The 18,167-nt window shown below is 47.8% G+C and overlaps 1 protein-coding gene across 2 annotated transcripts in view; it reads left to right on the forward strand.

The window, feature by feature from the left end:
- LOC147121711 (centrosome-associated protein 350-like) overlaps nt 1–18,167 on the forward strand; it is a 97,905-nt gene that overhangs the window by 64,229 nt on the left and 15,509 nt on the right. For both annotated transcript variants that reach the window (XM_085982156.1, XM_085982155.1), the window contains one exon: nt 6,574–6,687. In XM_085982156.1, the coding sequence (XP_085838282.1) occupies nt 6,574–6,687 (114 nt within the window). The remainder of the gene's footprint in view (nt 1–6,573; nt 6,688–18,167) is intronic.

Below are 18,167 nucleotides of genomic sequence, written 5' to 3' on the forward strand. Positions count from 1 at the left end.
CCTGTGGGAGGAGTCAGCCGAGGCATGTCCAGGCATGTACACAGTGGAATACAAACAGGACAAACAGGAATACAAACAGTGGTTTACCACAACTGGCCGATATGACACGTGTTTAAAATTGTGAAAGGCTGGGACAGGATGGATAGAATCCGACTGTTTTCAGTAGTCGGGTGAAGAATGAGTGGCCATAGATACAAGATTAAATGCAAGAGATTTAGGACAGAGAGCAGGAGAAACTTCTTCACACAGAGCTGAGGCTGTGGAATTCACTGCCAGGGTTAGTGGTTGAGGCAGAAACGATGTCAATATTCGGGATTAGATCGGATAGGTGGATGAAGGAAAAGGGGTTGAAAGGATATGGGAACGGGGTGGGAGGTGGGTAGAGAGAGAGAGATAAATGTGATTAGGATTATTTGTTCACGTGGAGAGTTATCACAGACATGGTGGACTGGTTGGGCCGAATGGCCTCTTTCCTTGTTGTAACTTGCACGTATTTCAGTGAACTTGTCTTCACCTGATATCAGAGAGATATCAATTTCCAGCAGGTATCGCAGGAATTCCGGCTGATTGCTTTTTTTTCCCCCCTCCCTAACTTCACTGTGCAAAGGTCAATTAGAGAGCAGTTAGTGCAGTCCTGGCTAAGATCCAGTAACTCTGTGTAGACATGGAACCGTCTGGCCTGTACAGCTTGGAGCAACGCTGGTGTTATTACACGATGGGCCATTTTGGGGACCTTTCACCTGTTGCTAATTCTGTGCTTTGGACCCTGACAGAGTAAATGGAGCATAGAGCAGTCCAGTCCTTTCCTTTTACAGGTGATTGTTTTCATCTCCCAGTTTCTGGAGGTGTTAACCCTGTTGTAATATATCAGCGAACCTGCTCTTCAGTCAGCGACTGCAGCACCCTTATGTGGCTCTGAGTCTCTGGCTTGGTGTACAGTGGATGTGCAAATCAACATTAGTTGTGTAGTATATGCAATTTAGGGATCAGTTTAGTGCTATATTGCAAAAGCCCTATTATTTACCACGTGATCTTCTGTCACTCCCTGGTAGTTTTGAATGTATATCAATATAGTGTATTGCTTCCTTAGACAAATGGCGAAATGGTTAAATAACCCCAAACCATTTAACAAAAGGAGAAATCCTTTCCTGTACGTTAAGCCACATACCTGTAATGCAACTGTCGAGAATGCCACTGTGCATCGTAAAACCAGAGTGTTTAGCTTTTATTCTGGCCCCTGCCGACACTTTAGTTGATGTATTCATTTTGCATTGCCCCATTTCAGGTCTCTTGGTGTTCCCCAGGTGAGCTCCAAGTCCTCTTTTCAATGTGGCTCTGACACTGGTCCCTAGGCAGTACATCAGAGCCTGGGGACCCTTGCTTCTTCCCACCCCCTTGCAGGGAAGCACCTGCTTGCCACAGAATAGCTAAGATCTAGAAGTCAGCATGCTGGTGAATCATGATACACCACTGCGGTATGCGGTGCACAGAGGACTTTTTGCAGCCAGCTGGCCTCGGTGACTCTGGGCGTTGGAGGGAAAAGTTTTGGAGTCCTGCTCCTGATTGTTATTCCCAATCGCTATTCTCCTGCTGGGCATTGTTTGAAAATAAGATTGTTCCCCCAGTGAAATAACCCATTGACATTCACCGCCCAAGCTCATACAAGAAAAATAGTTGTTTGGGAAGGCACTGCAAGGCTGCTGGTGCCATGGAATTGTACCCCAGTAAGAGTCTGTATATCTAGGGTGGGCAAAGGGACAGAACTTCTTTCATAATCTGTACAATAGTGACCCTTCGCTGCTCCATTTCTGCACAGGAACTGTCCCACTTTTGTGCTTTCTTGAAACTAGTTGACTGACACACATACACTTCATACAACAGTTCTTCATTAATGGGTCAGGACAGTTAAATCATCTACATATGATTTTCATTGGAAAGAAGACTGGACAGAATTATTCCTGGGGGGAAAAATTCAGTTGGTTTGCGCCTCCCGTTAGCGCCTTAAGAGGGCACGAATGGGGCGCAAAGCAACTCGCGCCCGGGTGCGGTGATGTTTGCGCCGCTCGCGAAATTAACTAGACATTTTGCGGCAGCGCTAAACACTACTGCCACGATCTCCTGCGCCAGCAGATTGTGACGTCAGTCAAGTGCGCAATGCCCCGTTAGCGCCCCAGACAGGATATTGAGTGGCGCCCCCTGCCTTACCGCCTGCCGCTAACAACGACCGGTTGAGGGGAGCGTTATGCTGTCAGAAACGGACTAGGGGAGCGCTATTTAAAGGCGACCGCTTCCTGCCTTTTTTTGTTGGTGACATTTTTGCACCACGCATTCTGAGAGAGAGAGAGACTGAAACTTCTGGAGAGATTCAACGCTGTGAAGGAGTTTTGAGTACTGAGCAGCACTCTGCAGGTTTATTTTGATTTGCCCTTCCTTGCTTCGCCAGCGCTCTGAGGTAGCGCCTCGCTCCTCGGCCTTTGCGCCTTAAGACAGGTGTGAAGCGCCCGATATGGCGCTCCAATCACCTCCAGGGGCGAGAAAAGCCAAGTTTGCTGTCGGAGGCAATAATTAGCGCCAGGCGCTAAACTTTACGCACGGCCGATAATGGCGCCCCAAATGGGGCGATACCGAATTTTACCCCCCCCTGGAGTTTTAAAGTTACAGTTACAATGGTGCTTCCTAATCCTGAGTGGTCCAATTCTGTTTCTCATGTAGGGTATTTGTTTTAACCATTATTCAAATCTGGTACTTTGTATCTTGGCTTGCCACAGGTTACTGTTTTGTGATGCATTTTGAAAAATCTTAATTGGTGGGCAAACTTTCACATTGGGGCATCTGTCTTTGTAGGCGCATTGGGTTCCTCTTTTATACAGAACCCCACCGAGAGCATGGCTCCCCATGGTTACGGAACTGAAAATGGCTCCCTTTCACTGCCAGTGTGGTCATAGATCCTTATTTTTGGAGCTGGACTTACTTGTCCTGTGGCGTACAGCTGATGAAAGGGGCGGATGGGGTTGGGGGGGTGGTCTCTGGTAACTCACTCACATGGTGTGAAAGTGTCCTTAAAAATTCAAGTAAACGCCTGTCCTTCTGCAGCAACCAATTTTTGTTCTTCATTTGGGCACTGTGATAAAATAAATTATTAACCCTAAAATTACTCACGTATTTAACCCTAAACCGCATAAAACAGTTTCCTACATTACAACAGTGACTAAGTACTTCATTGGCTGTAAAGCGCTTTGGGACATCCTGAGGTCATTTAAGGCGTTCTATAAATACAAGTCTTCCTTTCTTTAAACACCTAAAACACTATATAAGCCTTTACCAGTGTTTACTTGGTTTATTCCTTTTGCTTGATATTCTATCTTTATATTTTAGCTTTCATTTCACTCTTACCTGTTCCAGCTCCTTCACTGTTCTATTTTCTTGCTTTCCTCTGCCTCCCTGCTTCCATTGTTTTTGAAGGTGTGAGCAACTTTAAGAGGACTTTTCAAATTTTCTGATTTAAGGTCTGCCAAGAGTAAATCTGGAGCACTGCTTCAAACTACAGTGCAGCAGTAGGGCAACTGGGCGCAGCTTTAAGCTGGCAAATAAAACAAATTCTTCACCGAAGGATCAACAAATGCCACGGTTTTGTGGGTAGTGTAATGGAGACAACAACCTGGGGAGATTAGAGGCCTTTTCTTGCGGATGATTGTGTGATTGAGTCTGGATTGTACAGATTGAGATATGGCTGGGTTAAACTTTGACTAGAAGATTGTGCCAGAGGCAGGAAGTACTGCACTTGAAGCGTGGTGGACAGGGAAGGGACTAGGGTGGGTGGTAGGGAGTAAGGGGGACATTGGTAAGGTGTGGGGGGGGGGGGGGAAGAGATATAGAGAGGGGTCATTGGGGGAGAGGGAGGGTGACATTTTTTGAACTCTAAGGGAATCAAGGGATATGGGGATTGGGCGGGAAAGTGGTCGGAGACCAGCGATGATCTTATTGAATGGAGGCGCAGGCTTGAAGGGCCATATGAATTACTCCTGTTTCTATTTCTTATGTCCTTATGTTCACACACTGGATTAAGTACTCCCATTTAAGGTTGGCAGAATTTTTGCCCGTTCATTTTGAAATGTTACCATCACTGCTTTGCAATTTTCCGTAAGGACTGTGATTTGCAGTAAGAGCTGGACTTGTTAGTAGCTGTAAGTGGATCCTGCAGCTTAACTAGTCTAGTACGTGTTATACTGCAAATCAGCCATGGGCTCACATCTGACATGAAATGTCAGTGTTTGTCACTTGGATTCAGCGGCTGCTTGCGTTAGCGGGGGCAGCAATGTCTTGGGGGCTGGAGATGGTGTGGTTGGGGGAGCATTATTCAGAATAGGTGGCTTGGCTTCCTGTGGTCACGCTGCTTTGAAGTTGCACCCCACTGTTTGCAATGGAGCTGCCCTGGAGTCAGGGGGATGTTGCCTGTAATTTCATGCCACTGGAAGCAGCCAGCAGGGAGGGAGTCCCCACTGCCGTACAACAAACATACCAAAGTCATTTATGGAAAAATAATGCAAGACTATAATTTTAATAGACTGTAAATACTTGACTTACAGTCTCCCTTAAACAATTGTATTAACTCTTCACATTTCAGCATGTTATTTTACACTCTGGTTCATTGTGCATTCCTCCTTTCTTTGTGCAGCTTTCATCAGAGTCTTAAGGGAGAGGCTAAAAATAACATTTTCCAAACTCGTGTTCAACAACAACGCACACATTGGCTCGTGGAATTAGACTGAGGCTTTGAGAATGAAAGTGGGTCAAGGAACATTTGATGGCTGCAGTTTCTGTGCTAATTTCATTGTTTTTCTGCAAGCATCATTAGTTTACATGGAGGCTTTAAAGATTCACTGTTGCAATGCCCTGTTAGTCCAGGAGAACTAGTCTCACCAGGTCTCAATTAAGGCAGTCGAGCCACAGTATTATCAAAAGCCACCAGTTGGGCTCCTCTGATGGCTCAGCATGTTTCCATAGCTGAACAAGGCAGCCCCAGGTTTAATCCTTGGTCTTTGCTGAGTTAGCTGGGAAGGTCTGGGGGGGAAGGGGGTTTGAAATGACCTTGGCGTCCCTGGGCTAGACAGGAAAAAATCAGCTGATTGCTATCCAGTGGGAAGTTTCTACGTATGCACTTCAAGTGAGGAGACGATTATGGTGTTCCTCATGGTTGAAGGGCCTGCTCACTCGGAGGACTGGAGGACGATTAGCACCTGTACAACTGTACGCCAGCTGAGTTGACATCTTTGGCTGGAGGGGGAAAGGGAGACGGAGAATATTAGCAAGTAGGAAATCCCCCTCCCCAAATCTCCCAGCAAAGTCACCAATGTTGTATAATAGTTCATAGTACCGGGTCATCCTATTTACACTGGGGTGGATTTGGCAATGACAAGACAGATGCACTTAAAGCAGCTGCCCATGTTGCACATGCATTCTTGTCCTGTATGGGCTCAGAGGTCAGATTGCCATGGCCAGTCACATGATGATGGCCCAATGGTAACTGCAGCTGCCCAGAGTTATTTCAGCTTTGCACCGGTGACACTTTTAATCAGGCACCGAGCAAAACTGCCTCTTGTAGGTTTTGGTGCCTCCAGATCAGAGCGTTGGTCGAGTCCATTACACTAACTGATTCGGGAGTGCTTTGGCTGTTGGATGCAATCATGTAATATAAAGAAGTACAATAGAAGATTTTTAAAAATCTGCTGAGTTTTATTGTTTATGCACGTAGGGGATTGAAATGGTCTTTAAGGAGTCTACAAGCTGCCCATATGTGGGAGCAGTGAAAATTCAGCATCCACAGTTACATCAAACCGGTTACACTCTTGTTATCACTGGTCCATTGTAAGCTGTCTCATAGAATCATAGAATAGTACAGCACGGAAGAAGGCCATTCGGCTCATCGAGTCTGTGCTGGCTCCTTCGAGCAATCCAGTTAGTTCCACTTCCCTGCTCTTTCCCCATATCCCTGCAGTTTTTTTCTCCTTCAAGTATTTATCCAATTCCCTTTTGAAGGCTACTATTGAATCTGTATCCACCGCCCTATCAGACAGTGCATTCCAAATCCTAACCACTCATTACGTAAAGTTTTTCCTCTGTCGCCTCTGGTTCTTTTGCCAATCATCTTAAATTTGTGCCCTCTGGTTATTGACCCTTCAGCCATTGGAAACAGTTTCTCTTTATTTACTCGATTTAAACCCTTCATGATTTTAAACACCTCTCTCAAATCTGCTCTTAGCCTTCTCTGCTCCAAGGAGAACAACCCCAGCCTCTCCAGTCTATCCACGTCACTGCAGCCCCTCATCCCTGGAACCATTCTAGTAAATCTCTTCTGTACCCTCCAGAGCCTTCATGGAGCAATATCAATTGATCCCGATTGTAAAAGATGCTTTAAAACAATTATTGATTCTAATTAAATTGTAAATTGTAAATTTATACTTGTGTGCCAATTATGCAGCTTACTTGAATTAAGTTGCGGTTAAATGAAAGTGTAATATGCCACATATGGTGCCTACAGTGGTGAACTCTTGTTTTACTTTCCACTTTTGACAGAGAGCAGTAAGATGAAGGAAACTGTATGTGAAAAAACCAAAGAGAAGAGAATCACTAAACCTGTGCGGAAAGTGCAGAAAATAGCTCGATCGCCAAGCCCTGACACTAAACCGAGTGAGTAAACCAGATTTTCTGTTCCAGGGCAGTAACTAACTTTTGTGCTCTTTGCACAGCATATATATCAGAGTAAAGTACAAATTGTAATCTTCTGAGCCATACATTTACACAGAAGCAATATGGAGAAGCAATGCAGCCGTAACTTGCACGGATACCTGTAATCTTTTCAGAAACCAAGATAAATCAGAATTCTTAATCCTTTTACAGAGTCTTTTAACTGAATCTTGTGTAGCTTAAAATGTGTGTCAGCTCCATGGAATTTTGCCTCACCACTGAGAAGTAACTCCGATTCCACTGAGTGAACTAAAAATAAGGCCAAAACCATGTTATTTTTATCCCAGCTTGAACAGCATTGTAAGTGTAGATCCCGGGCCGGCCTTGGGGAAAATGGTGCCCTGGGCAAACTTTTATTTTAATGCCCTTTCTTAGAGTTTAAGTACTGTATGTAGTACTACCAGTGAAAGTTTCAGAAATAAAGCTGTAATCGCAAAAAATTATAATTTAAATAATAAACGATATGTCATAAAATATTATACAGGTAGACTATCCTTTATCCGAAAACCTCGGGACCAGCCGAGTTTCGGATAAAGGAGAATTTCGGATTTCGGAAGGGGGGTCCGCGGGGTGGGGCGGCGGGGGGTCGTGCGCACGACTTACGCTGACGCTCAGCGTAAGTCAGTCGGGGTCGGCGGGGGTCGGGGCCGGCGGTTGGTTTCCTTTTAATCTAGCATTCTGACACACTGTGAGTATATGACTTGCCCGTGGTCCTGGAGATCTGGTTTAAATGTAAAATCTTTGTGGAAGGTGGATCCTATTAGTCTTGAGCTTTGGAGTGCACGTCATGCCTGATGTGAGAAATTGACTGTCCGAGAGGCCGTGGTGCATTCAAAACTGTACGCTGATCTTGCAAATTCTTGTCCTCATCACAAACAGTGTTAGAGATGAAAAGTGATTGGAGTGACTCAGTGAGTAAATACATTTCTGCAAAGGATCTGAGATTAGTGGGGTTGCATAATCCGCAAAATTCAAAATCAGAACACCAAGTCCTGCTGGCGGGGTCGGCGGTTGTCGGGGTCCGCGGCGGGGTCGGCGGTTGTCGGGGGCCGGCGGGGTCCGCGGGGGGGGAGTCGGCGGTTGGCGGGGCTGGCAGGGTCGGCGGTTGTCGGGGCCGGCGGGGTCCGTGGGGGGGTCGGCGGTTGTCGGGGCTGGCGGGGTCGGCGGTTGTCGGGGCCGGCGGGGTCGGCGGGGGGTCGTGCGCACGACTTACCCTTTATCCGAACTTCCGAAACCGGAACCCTCTAAAAACCGAAGGTTTTTTCGTTCAGCGTAAGTCGTACGCACGACTTACGCTGAACGAAAAAACCTTCGGTTTTTAGAGGGTTTCGGTTTTCAGAAGCCCGGATAAAGGGTAGTCTACCTGTAGCTGTGATAAACTAAACATTAAATTAAACACTAATGTAATAAATAACAATAACAAATAAAAAAAAACTTTGTTCACAATATTTTGTGCCACGTCATTCTCGATCGTCAGGATGGCCACCGAAGATAGCCTGTTGTCTCCCATGGTCGATCGCAAATATATTTTTATGAGCTTCAACTTCGAGAAGCTCAGTTTGCTGTGCGTCACCGATACGGGCATGGTCAGCAGGATCCTGAGTGCTCTCCATGTGTTTGGGAACTTGCTCTTGAGCACTACAGTCCATTGGAAGCAGACTTTGGAGCTACCAAATTCTTCAGAGGTCGACGCCGTTAATGTCAGACCCTCTTGACCACGGCGCCCTGGCTAGATTTATCAAAGACACAATGGAGGGGGGTGCTCACATTCTATGTTCATGAGCATTGACAACCCAGGAACTGCTAATGTTGTACCAGCCAGCTTTTGATGGCCCACCCATAGCCATTAATGTTCACTGAAAGCTTGTGTTCTTGGACACCTGCCTGATTTGAATCAACAAATAAGATAAATATGGTCCACTAGAGGTTCCTTAATTTGTTTTTCTATCGTTCTCAAGCAATGTTCCCTTTAATTTTTTTTGGGTGCGCAGCCCCTTTAAAATACCGCGCATATGTTATTTTTCCTATTTAAAAGCCAATGAGCCTGCTACGCGGGAGCTACCGTGCACTGCGTGACCGCGCAGCTTAAAGGGAACATTGTTCACAAGTTACTGGGGCATTCAAAGTTTCGGTTAGGACAGAATGCCTGTTGCACTTCAATTATAATGGCTTCAGATAGAATTGTGTATCTGCTCCCTCTTTCATATATTTTATATATCATACACAAACCTCGGCTAGAAAGCACTTAACAGACACCGGTTTAAATTTCACACTTCGCTTGATTAAAATTCATATGAAAAGATAGAATAAATACCTTAAAGCATGAGGCAGGAAGGAGCCTGCATTAGTCACACGTGATATGCAACTCTTTGCTATTGAAGTCTTTTAAAGACGTGTAGTGGGTGCAGCAATTTGCTGTGTGATCCTTTAATATCTTTATCCTTCCAATAAAACGTTCGAGTGCTCTAAAATACAGACACGTGACCTTTCAGGGCAGCCTTGTTTCTTGGGTTGTATGGTATATTTGCACCAATAGGCTCAAAAAAAAAAAACACACTTCAACCAATACTCCATAATTTGTTTGTACACCTCTGAGATAACTTGTTACCTTGTGTAGTTCTGAGTCACGTTTGGAACAACCAATTGCAATCTGACTTCTGGATGTTTCTCGTAGTTCAGGCAAAGGGTGAACATTCTGCTCACCTACCTGCACAGTTCACTTGATGTTCTAGTGACACAACAGTTAACGTAGACAAATTTGACATTTCGATCTCAAGTGATCACTTCTGGCAGGGAGACACATCCATGTGCACATGGCACACGCACAGAGTGATTGTGATGGTATTTGAATTTTTTTTTATCGGGGATTCCGACAAGCAAATCCTTTTTTTGCAGATGTCTTTTAAATTATCCAGCCAGTCAGAGTTGCATGTGCAGCATTGTAAAATTCTGTTGTGGATTTCATCCATATACTCGTTGAGAATTGTTTCCTTTTTTAAGTTACCTGCCATGTTTGTGCATCCATTGTATTCCTTCCCTTTATGCTTTCAACCCATCCACCATTGCTTTACTTATATTGTCTAAGACTTTTGTTTGAAAGAGGTTTATTCTCTGGACTGGGTGGTATGGTGGGTTCAGCATAGAATCATAGACCGGTTACAGCACGGAAGAAGGCCATTCGGCCCGTCGAGCCCGTGCCGGCTCTCTGCAAGAGCACTTCAGCTAGTTCCACTCTCCCGCCCTTTCCCTCGTAGCCCTGCAAATTTCTTTCCTTCAGATACTTATCCAACTCCCCTTTGAAAGCTGTGATTGAATCTGCCGCCACCATCCATTCAGGCAGTGCATTCCAGATCTTAACCACAGTTTTTTCTTACGTCGCCTTTGGTTCTTTTGCCAATCACCTTAAATCTGTGTCCTCTGGTTTTCGACCCTTCTGCCAATGGGAGCAGTTTCTCTCTATCTACTCTGTCCACACCCCTCATGATTTTGAACACCTCTATCAAATCTCTTCTCAATCTTCTGCTCCAAGGAGAACAACCCCAGCTTCTCCAGTCTAGCAATGTAACTGAAGTCCCTCATTCCTGGAATCATTCTTGTAAATCTTTTCTGCACCTGCTCTAAGGCCTTCACATCCTTCCTAAAGTGCGGTGCCCAGAATTGGACACAGTACTCCAGTTGGGGCCGAACCAGTGTTTTATACAGGTTCATCATAATTTCCACACTTTTGTACTCTATACCTCTATTTATGAAGTCCAGGATCCCGTAAGCCCCTTTAACTGCTTTTTCAACCTGCCCTGCCACCTTCAATGATTTGTGCACACATACCCCCACGACTCTGTTCATGCATCCCCTTCAGGATTGCACCATTTAGTTTACATGTCCTCTCCTCATTCTTTCTACCAAAATGTATCACTTCACACTTTTCTGCGTTAAATTTCATCTGCCACGTGTCTGCCCATTTCACCAGCCTTTCTGTCTTCCTGAAGTCTGTTCACTCTCCTCCTCACTGTTCATTGTACTTACAAGTTTTGTGTCATCTGCAAATTTTGAAATTGTGCCCTGTGCACCCACGTCCAAGTCATTAATATATATCCAGAAAAGCAGTGGTCCGTGTACCGACCCCGGGGAACACCACTGTATACCTTCCTCCAGTCCGAAAAACAACCGTTCACCACTACTCCCTGTTTCTTATCACTCAGCCAATTCCGTACCCATGCTACCACTGTCCGTTTTATTCCATGGGTTTCAACTTTGCTGGCACTTATGTGGCACTTTGTCGAATGCCTTTTGGAAATCCATGTACACTACGTCAACTGCATTACCCACATCAACCCCCCTCTGTTAACTTATCAAAGAACTCAATCAAGTTAGTTAAACACTTTGCTTTTAACAAATCCGTGCTGGCTTCCCTTAATTAGTCCACACTTGTCTAAGTGACTTTTAATTGTGTCCCTGATTACTGTTTGTAAAAGCTTCCCCACTACCGAGGTTAAACTGACTGGCCTGTAGTTGCTGGGTTTATCTTTACACCCTTTTTTGAACAATGGTGTAACATTTGCAATTCTCCAGTCCTCTGGCACCACCCCAGTATCTAAGGAGGATTGGAATATTATGGCCAGTACCTTTGTGATTTCTGCCCTCAATTTCCTCAGCATCCTAGGATACATCCCATCCGCTCCTGGTGATTTATCTACTTTAAGTACAGCCAGCCTTTCTAATACCTCCTCTTTATCAATTTTTATCCTATCAAGCACAGGAAACTTTGTGCTATCCGGCACCGACGGGACCGAGCTGTTGCCGTTCCCTCAAAACTGCCGGACACACCAGCGTTAATGTTGAAAGATACGGAAGCTTTAGAGCTCCGTATCTGTCAACAAACCCTGTTGCTTACAGTCCAAGCGTCTCTGTAGCTTAGCAACAGCTTCAGCAGACCTTGCAGAGCTTGACTGTTGAGGAAAAAAGCAATGAGAGGAAAAAAGCAATGAGAAGAAAAAAAACCTAACGAAAACGGCTCCTGATTTTTGCCGGTGGCTCGAGCATTCCGGACAGTTAGCCTCTGGATAACACACAGTTTCCTGTATCTCCATTACCTCCTCCTTTACTATGTCTATGGCAGCATCCTCTTGGTGAAGACAGATGCAAAGTAATCATTTAATACCTCAGCTATACCCTCTGCCTCCACACATAGGTCTCTTTTTTTGGTCCCTAATGGGCCCCACCCCTCCTCTTGCTACCCTTTTACTATTTCTATGCCTATAGAAGACTTTTGGATCGTCTGTTCTCATAAAAAAGCAAAATACTGCGGATGCTGGAAATCTGAAATAAAAACAGACAATGCTGGAAATACTCAGCCGGCCAGGCAGCATCTGTGGAGAGAGAAACCAAGTTAACATTTCAGGTCGATGACCTTTCGTCAGAAATTCTATTCTCATACCCTCTCTTTGCCCCTCTTATTTTCTTTTTCACTTCTCCTCTGACCTTTCTATATATAGCCTGATTCTCTCATGTATTTGCAACCTGAAATCTGTCATACGCACTCTTTTTCTGCTTCATCATATTCTCTATCTCTTTCGTCATCCAGGGAGCCCTGACTTTAGTTGCCCTGCCCTTCCCCCTAGTAGGAATGGACCTCTGGGATCTGGGTCCAAACCCAGCCCAGATTAATACGAAAGCCTCTTCTGCCTGCTGGCTGTAAGTGTTCAATAGGGAATTAATTTGGGACAGTCTGTATCCAGTTCCAAGTGGACACGGGTAGAAAAACTGCCCCTAATTCAGTACTAGGCCATGTGGGCTGGGGTGGGAAATGAAGAATGTCACACTGCTGCAGTAGGGGTCGTTCTTCGATTGGGGCTGAAGCACATTGTTAAGGGAAAGCAGAGGGACGATTGCTCTAAATTTGGCTGTGCTGTACCTGACCTTGGCTGCATGGTGCTAACACTTGGGTTCCTACAATTGAGAAGGTTCCATTTCTTCAGAACCAACATCCTTTTAAAAACTTCTTTTGAGAAAGTTCCTCATTCTGAGCCCACTTGTCTAATTTAAGATGCCGATGAACCTTTGTTGGGGAAATTGTGTTCAGATGGAGCTTTAAGTCATCAGATTCTGCCAGCAGCTTTAGTGGGCATATGAAAAATCGTTGGAACAATGGTGCTTGGCCTTTGACAATATAACTGTGTAACTGATAGGTGGGTGGTGAGGATGGTAGCCCCGGGTGGTGAGGATGGTAGCCCCAGGCAGTGGGTCGGGTGGCCCTGGCTGGTGGGTGGTGCAGAGGGCGGTCGGCCCTAGTAGGAATCACAGAATCACAGAATCACAGAAACCCCACAGTGCAGATAGAAGCCATTTCGGCCCATCGAGCCTGCACCAACACATATCCCACCTGATCCCCGTAACCCCTACACCAACACATATCCCACCCTATCCCTGTAACCCCACGTATTTAATCCCCCTAACACTAAGGGTCAATTTATCATAGCCAATCAACCTAACCTGCACATCTTTTGGACTGTGGGAGGAAACCGGAGCACCCGGAGTAAACCCACGCAAACACGGGGAGAATGTGCAAACTCCACACAGACAGTCGCCCGAGGCCGGATTCGAACCCGGGTCCCTGGCGCTGTGAGGCAACAGTGCTAACCACTATGCCACCGTGCTGCACAGGACCAGCAGTGATGACTTCAGTCCATCATGCCAGCCTCTCTGACCTCCGGTGACTGTCAATATGAGTATAGCTGCTTTTGGGAGCACACTGCATGGGAAATTTGGTATAAACCTGTGTCCTAATGCTTAGCTCTTCAGAGCATTGAGGAAGCAATATACTAAATCACCCCTCTACCTGCACAGTATTGTTTTTTTTTCAAATTAAGGTTATTAATGTACTTGTTAAGTATGGAGCAGCATCCGTCTGGGAGCTGCCCCTGATCCCTGTGTTTGTTCCTTCCATGTCACACAGGGTCTCTTAAAGTAACCTCTCTCAGGCAAACCTGCATGGCGTGCAGTCTGTGTGCTAAATATAGCAGGGCTGCAGCAGTGAGCTGGAGTCTTCTGATGTCTTGCCTTTGTGCAGCCGCTGGGGAGAGCAAAGAGGTGGGGGGAGGGGATTTGCTGCACTGCCTGACACTAGTTATGGATGGCTCATCACTTCCTATAAATAGCCTCACAGCTGAAAGAAAGCAAGCAGCAGGCTCTGCTTTTAATGGCTTCTTGCTTTTGGGCTGAGCTCTGGAGATCATTTTCTCAAGCAATTCAGTCACTCATTGATAGTAATTAGGTCATTCCTCTGCTAATTATATGTAGGACGCTCGCTAACAATTACCTACTGTGACCATCTGATTTCACACACACGGAATTTCTTTACAGACACCTCTGCCCCCATCCCATCTAATTATACTTGCCAGAAAAAAATCGGTGGAGTGGGGCAGAATGACCCCAACCTGTACCTGCCTGCCGTTCGCCAGCCCCTCTACCTCAGTTCTCAGCACAACCCAGCCTGCCTGGTTCCTGGTCTTGCTGTTCACAAAATTTAACACCCTGGTTTCTTGGGAGAAAATGTGACAGAGCACTGTTGGGGGCTAACTCTGCATTGATGGGCCAAGTGTCGGGGTACTGCACTTGGGTGAATTAAGTCTCTGCTTGGCTCACCGGTAACACACACTCGCCTCTGAGTCAGAAGATTGTTGGTTCAGGCCCAGGACATAAGCACATAATGTAGGCTGGCCCTTAACTATTTTGCTGAGGAGTGCAGATGGCAGCTGTCAAACACAACATTAACCTGCGGCCCTGTTTGCCTGTTCAGGTAGACGTAGAAGATCTCGCTGCACTATTTGAAGAAAAGGGGTGTTCGTCCGGTGTCCTGACCAACATTGCTCCTTCAATACGCTACGCAAAAACAGATTAACTGATAATCCATCCATCTCACTACTCTTTGGACCTTGCTGTGCTCAAATTAGCTGCTGCCCTTGCCTACATAACAATGAGTTAGGTTGATTGGCTATGATAAATTGACCCTTAGTGTTAGGGGGATTAAATACGTGGGGTTACGGGGATAGGGTGGGATATGTGTTGGTGTAGGGGTTACGGGGATCGGGTGGGATATGTGTCGGTGCAGGCTCGATGGGCCGAAATGGCCTCTATCTGCACTGTGGGGTTTCTGTGATTCTGTGTGACAGGTGCTATATGATATACCTATCAATTCGTCCAATAAAAAGCGACGAGTTAGGAACGTAACTAAAGGTTTTTATTGACTAAATAACAGAGCCCACCCTCATGGGTGATCGGGTCCAACAAGGAGGAATACCAGCCAGTCGACTACCTTTATACCTGGGCAGGTAGGTGGAGCCATGGGCGGAGTCGGAGGTGGTCAGCCCAGGTATAACAGCGCGACAAGAGGCGACCTCGTATAGTGATACAACAGTGAGAACAATACAACAGTGATAACTATAGTGTAACGATAGTGAACGATAAAAGTGGTTTACCACATTCACCCCTTGTTTAGATTTGAGTCTGGCGGGGTGAAGTGTACTACCAGTTCTGGTACGTCAGTCTGTCCGGAGGCCTCGTAAGCCTCTCCGATCGTCGCAGCGGCGGTGCTGCATTATCCGGTGTTAATGCTGGTGTCTGCGTGGTCGGCGAAGGCTCGTGGGGTTCCGGCATGCCGTCTACCTGGGCTGGAATTGGGGGGGTGGTGGGGTGGGGGGGGGGGGGTAGTAAAGGTGGTGTCTCCGGAGTGCCCGAGGGTGCGAGGTCTCGTAAGGAGACAGTGTCCTCCCGCCCGTCTGGGTAAGCCACGTAGGCGTACTGGGGGTTGGCGTGCAGGAGGTTCACCCTCTCGACCAGGGGGTCCGTTTTATGGGCCCTCACGTGCTTTCGCAGCAAGACGGGCCCCGGAGAGGTCAGCCAGGTTGGTAGAGTGGTTCCCGTAGTCGACTTCCTGGGGAAAACAAACATTCGTTCATGGGGGGTGGCGTTAACGGCAGTGCAAAGTGGTGACCGGATGGAGTGCAGCGCTGTCGGGAGGACTTCCTGCCAGCGGGAGGTTGGGAGGCCCTTAGACTTTAAGGCTAAGAGGACGGCCTTCCATACCGTCGCGTTCTCTCTTTCCACCTGGCCGTTCCCTCGGGGGTTGTAGCTGGTGGTCCTACTTGCTGCAATACCTCTCGCTAGTAGGAACTGACGGAGTTCCTCGCTCATGAAGGAGGAGCCCCGGTCACTATGTATATAGTTCGGGAACCCGAACAAGGCGAAGAGGTCGTTCAGGCACTTGATGACCGTGGTACTGGTCATGTCTGGGCAGGGGAATGCAAAAGGGAAGCGGGAGTACTCATCAACGATGTTGAGGAAGTACACATTGCGGTCAGATGACGGTAGAGGCCCCTTAAAGTCGATGCTCAGGCGCTCGAAGGGGCGGGTGGCCTTGATCAGGCTTGCTCTGTCCGGCCTATAGAAGTGCGGTTTGCACTCGGCGCAGGTCTGGCAGTTCCTGGTCATGGTCCTGACCTCCTCGATGGAGTAGGTCAGGTTGCGGGCCTTAATGAAATGGTAAAGTCTGGTGACCCCGGGGTGGCAGAGGTCGTTGTGGAGGGTCTGAAGTCTATCAATATGCGCGCTGGCGCATGTAATTTGTGAAAGAGCATCAGGGGGTTCGTTCAGCTTACCTGGCCGGTACAAGATATCATAATCGTAGGTGGATAGCTCGATTCTCCACCTCAAGATCTTGTCATTCTTGATTTTGCCCCTCAGCTTGTTATTAAACATGAAAGCAACCGAACGTTGGTCGGTGAGGAGGGTAAATCGTTTGCCTGCCAGGTAATGCCTCCAGCGCCGTACCGCCTCCACAATTGCCTGGGCTTCCTTCTCGACCGACGAGTGTCGGATCTCGGGGCCCTGTAGGGTCCTTGAGAAGAAGGCCACCGGCCTCCCCTCCTGGTTAAGGGTAGCGGCTAGGGCGAAGTCGGATGCATCGCTCTCCACTTGGAAGGGGATGGACTCATCCACTGCGTGCATTGTGGCCTTGGCTATGTCTCCCTTGATGAGGGAGAAGGCCGCGCACGCTTCCTCCGTGAGGGGGAAGGATGTGGACTTCATGAGGGGTCTGGCTTTGTCCGCATAATTGGGCACCCATTGGGCATAGTAGGCGAAGAGCCCCAGGGTTCTCTTAAGTGCCTTAGGGCAGTGGGGGAGGGGTAGCTCCATGAGGGGGCGCATTCTTTCGGGGTCGGGGCCGATGAGTCCGTTCTCTACTACACAGCCAAGGATGGCAAGGCGCGAGGTGTTAAACACACATTTCTCCTTATTGTAGGTGAGGTTCAGCCGTTGGGCCGTACGGAGGAATTTCTCCAGATTCACGTCATGGTCCTGCCAGTCGCGGCCGCAGATGGTGACGTTATCTAGATAGGGGAATGTGGCCTGCAGTCCGTTCTGGTCAACCATCCGGTCCATCTCCCTTTGGAAGACCGAGACCCCGTTGGTGACACTGAAGGGGACCCTAAGGAAGTGGTATAGGCGCCCATTCGCCTCGAAGGCGGTGTACTGGCGGTCCTCGGGGTGGATAGGGAGTTGGTGGTAGGCCGACTTAAGGTCGATGGTCGAGAATACGCGGTATTGTGCAATCTGATTGACCATGTCAGATATGCGGGGAAGGGGGTATGCGTCCAGCTGGGTGTATCTGTTTATGGTCTGGCTGTAGTCGATGACCAGGCGATTTTTATCGCCGGTCTTAACGACCACGACCTGGGCACGCCAGGGGCTGTTGCTCCCCTCGATAATGCCCCTCTTTCAGGAGGCGCCGCACCTCAGAGCTAATGAAGGCTCTGTCCCCAGCGCTGTACCGCCTGCTCTTGGTAGCGACGGGTTTGCAGTCGGGGGTGAGGTTAGCGAACAGGGAAGGTGGCGGCACCTTGAGGGTGGATAGGCTGCAGGTGTTACGCGGTGGGCGGTTTAACATTCGCTGGTTGTCGACTGTGAGTGGGGGGAGGGGTCCACCGTATGCTCGGGTTACACTTTGGAGGTGGGATTGGTAGTCCAGCCCTAGTAGGACGGCAGCGCAGAGCTGGGGGAGGACGAGGAGTTTAACATTTTTATACTCCGTACCCTTAACCGACAAGGTCACAACACAGTAGCCGCTAATGTCCGTGGCGTGGGACCTCGATGCCATCGAGATTCGGTTGCGCGTTGGCAGGACAGGGAGGGAGTAGTGGCTCACCGTGTCTGGGTGGATGAAGCTCTCCGTGCTTCCGCTGTCGAACAGGCAGGTCGTGGCGTGGCCGTTTACTTTTGATGTCCATCATCGACTTGGACAGGTGGTGTGGGCGGGCTTGATCCAGAGTGACGGAGGCTAGTGTGTAGGTAAGCGAGTCGTTGTCGTCTGCGGGCGAGGCGGTCGTCTGGTCCGGGGGCCCGGTGGCAGTCGGGCGTGGTGGGTAAAA

This window comes from Somniosus microcephalus, chromosome 3 (genome assembly GCF_052327205.1).
Source record: "Somniosus microcephalus isolate GS21.2 chromosome 3, FLI_Smic_1.0, whole genome shotgun sequence".
In the NCBI taxonomy this organism is placed as follows: Eukaryota; Metazoa; Chordata; class Chondrichthyes; order Squaliformes; family Somniosidae; genus Somniosus; species Somniosus microcephalus.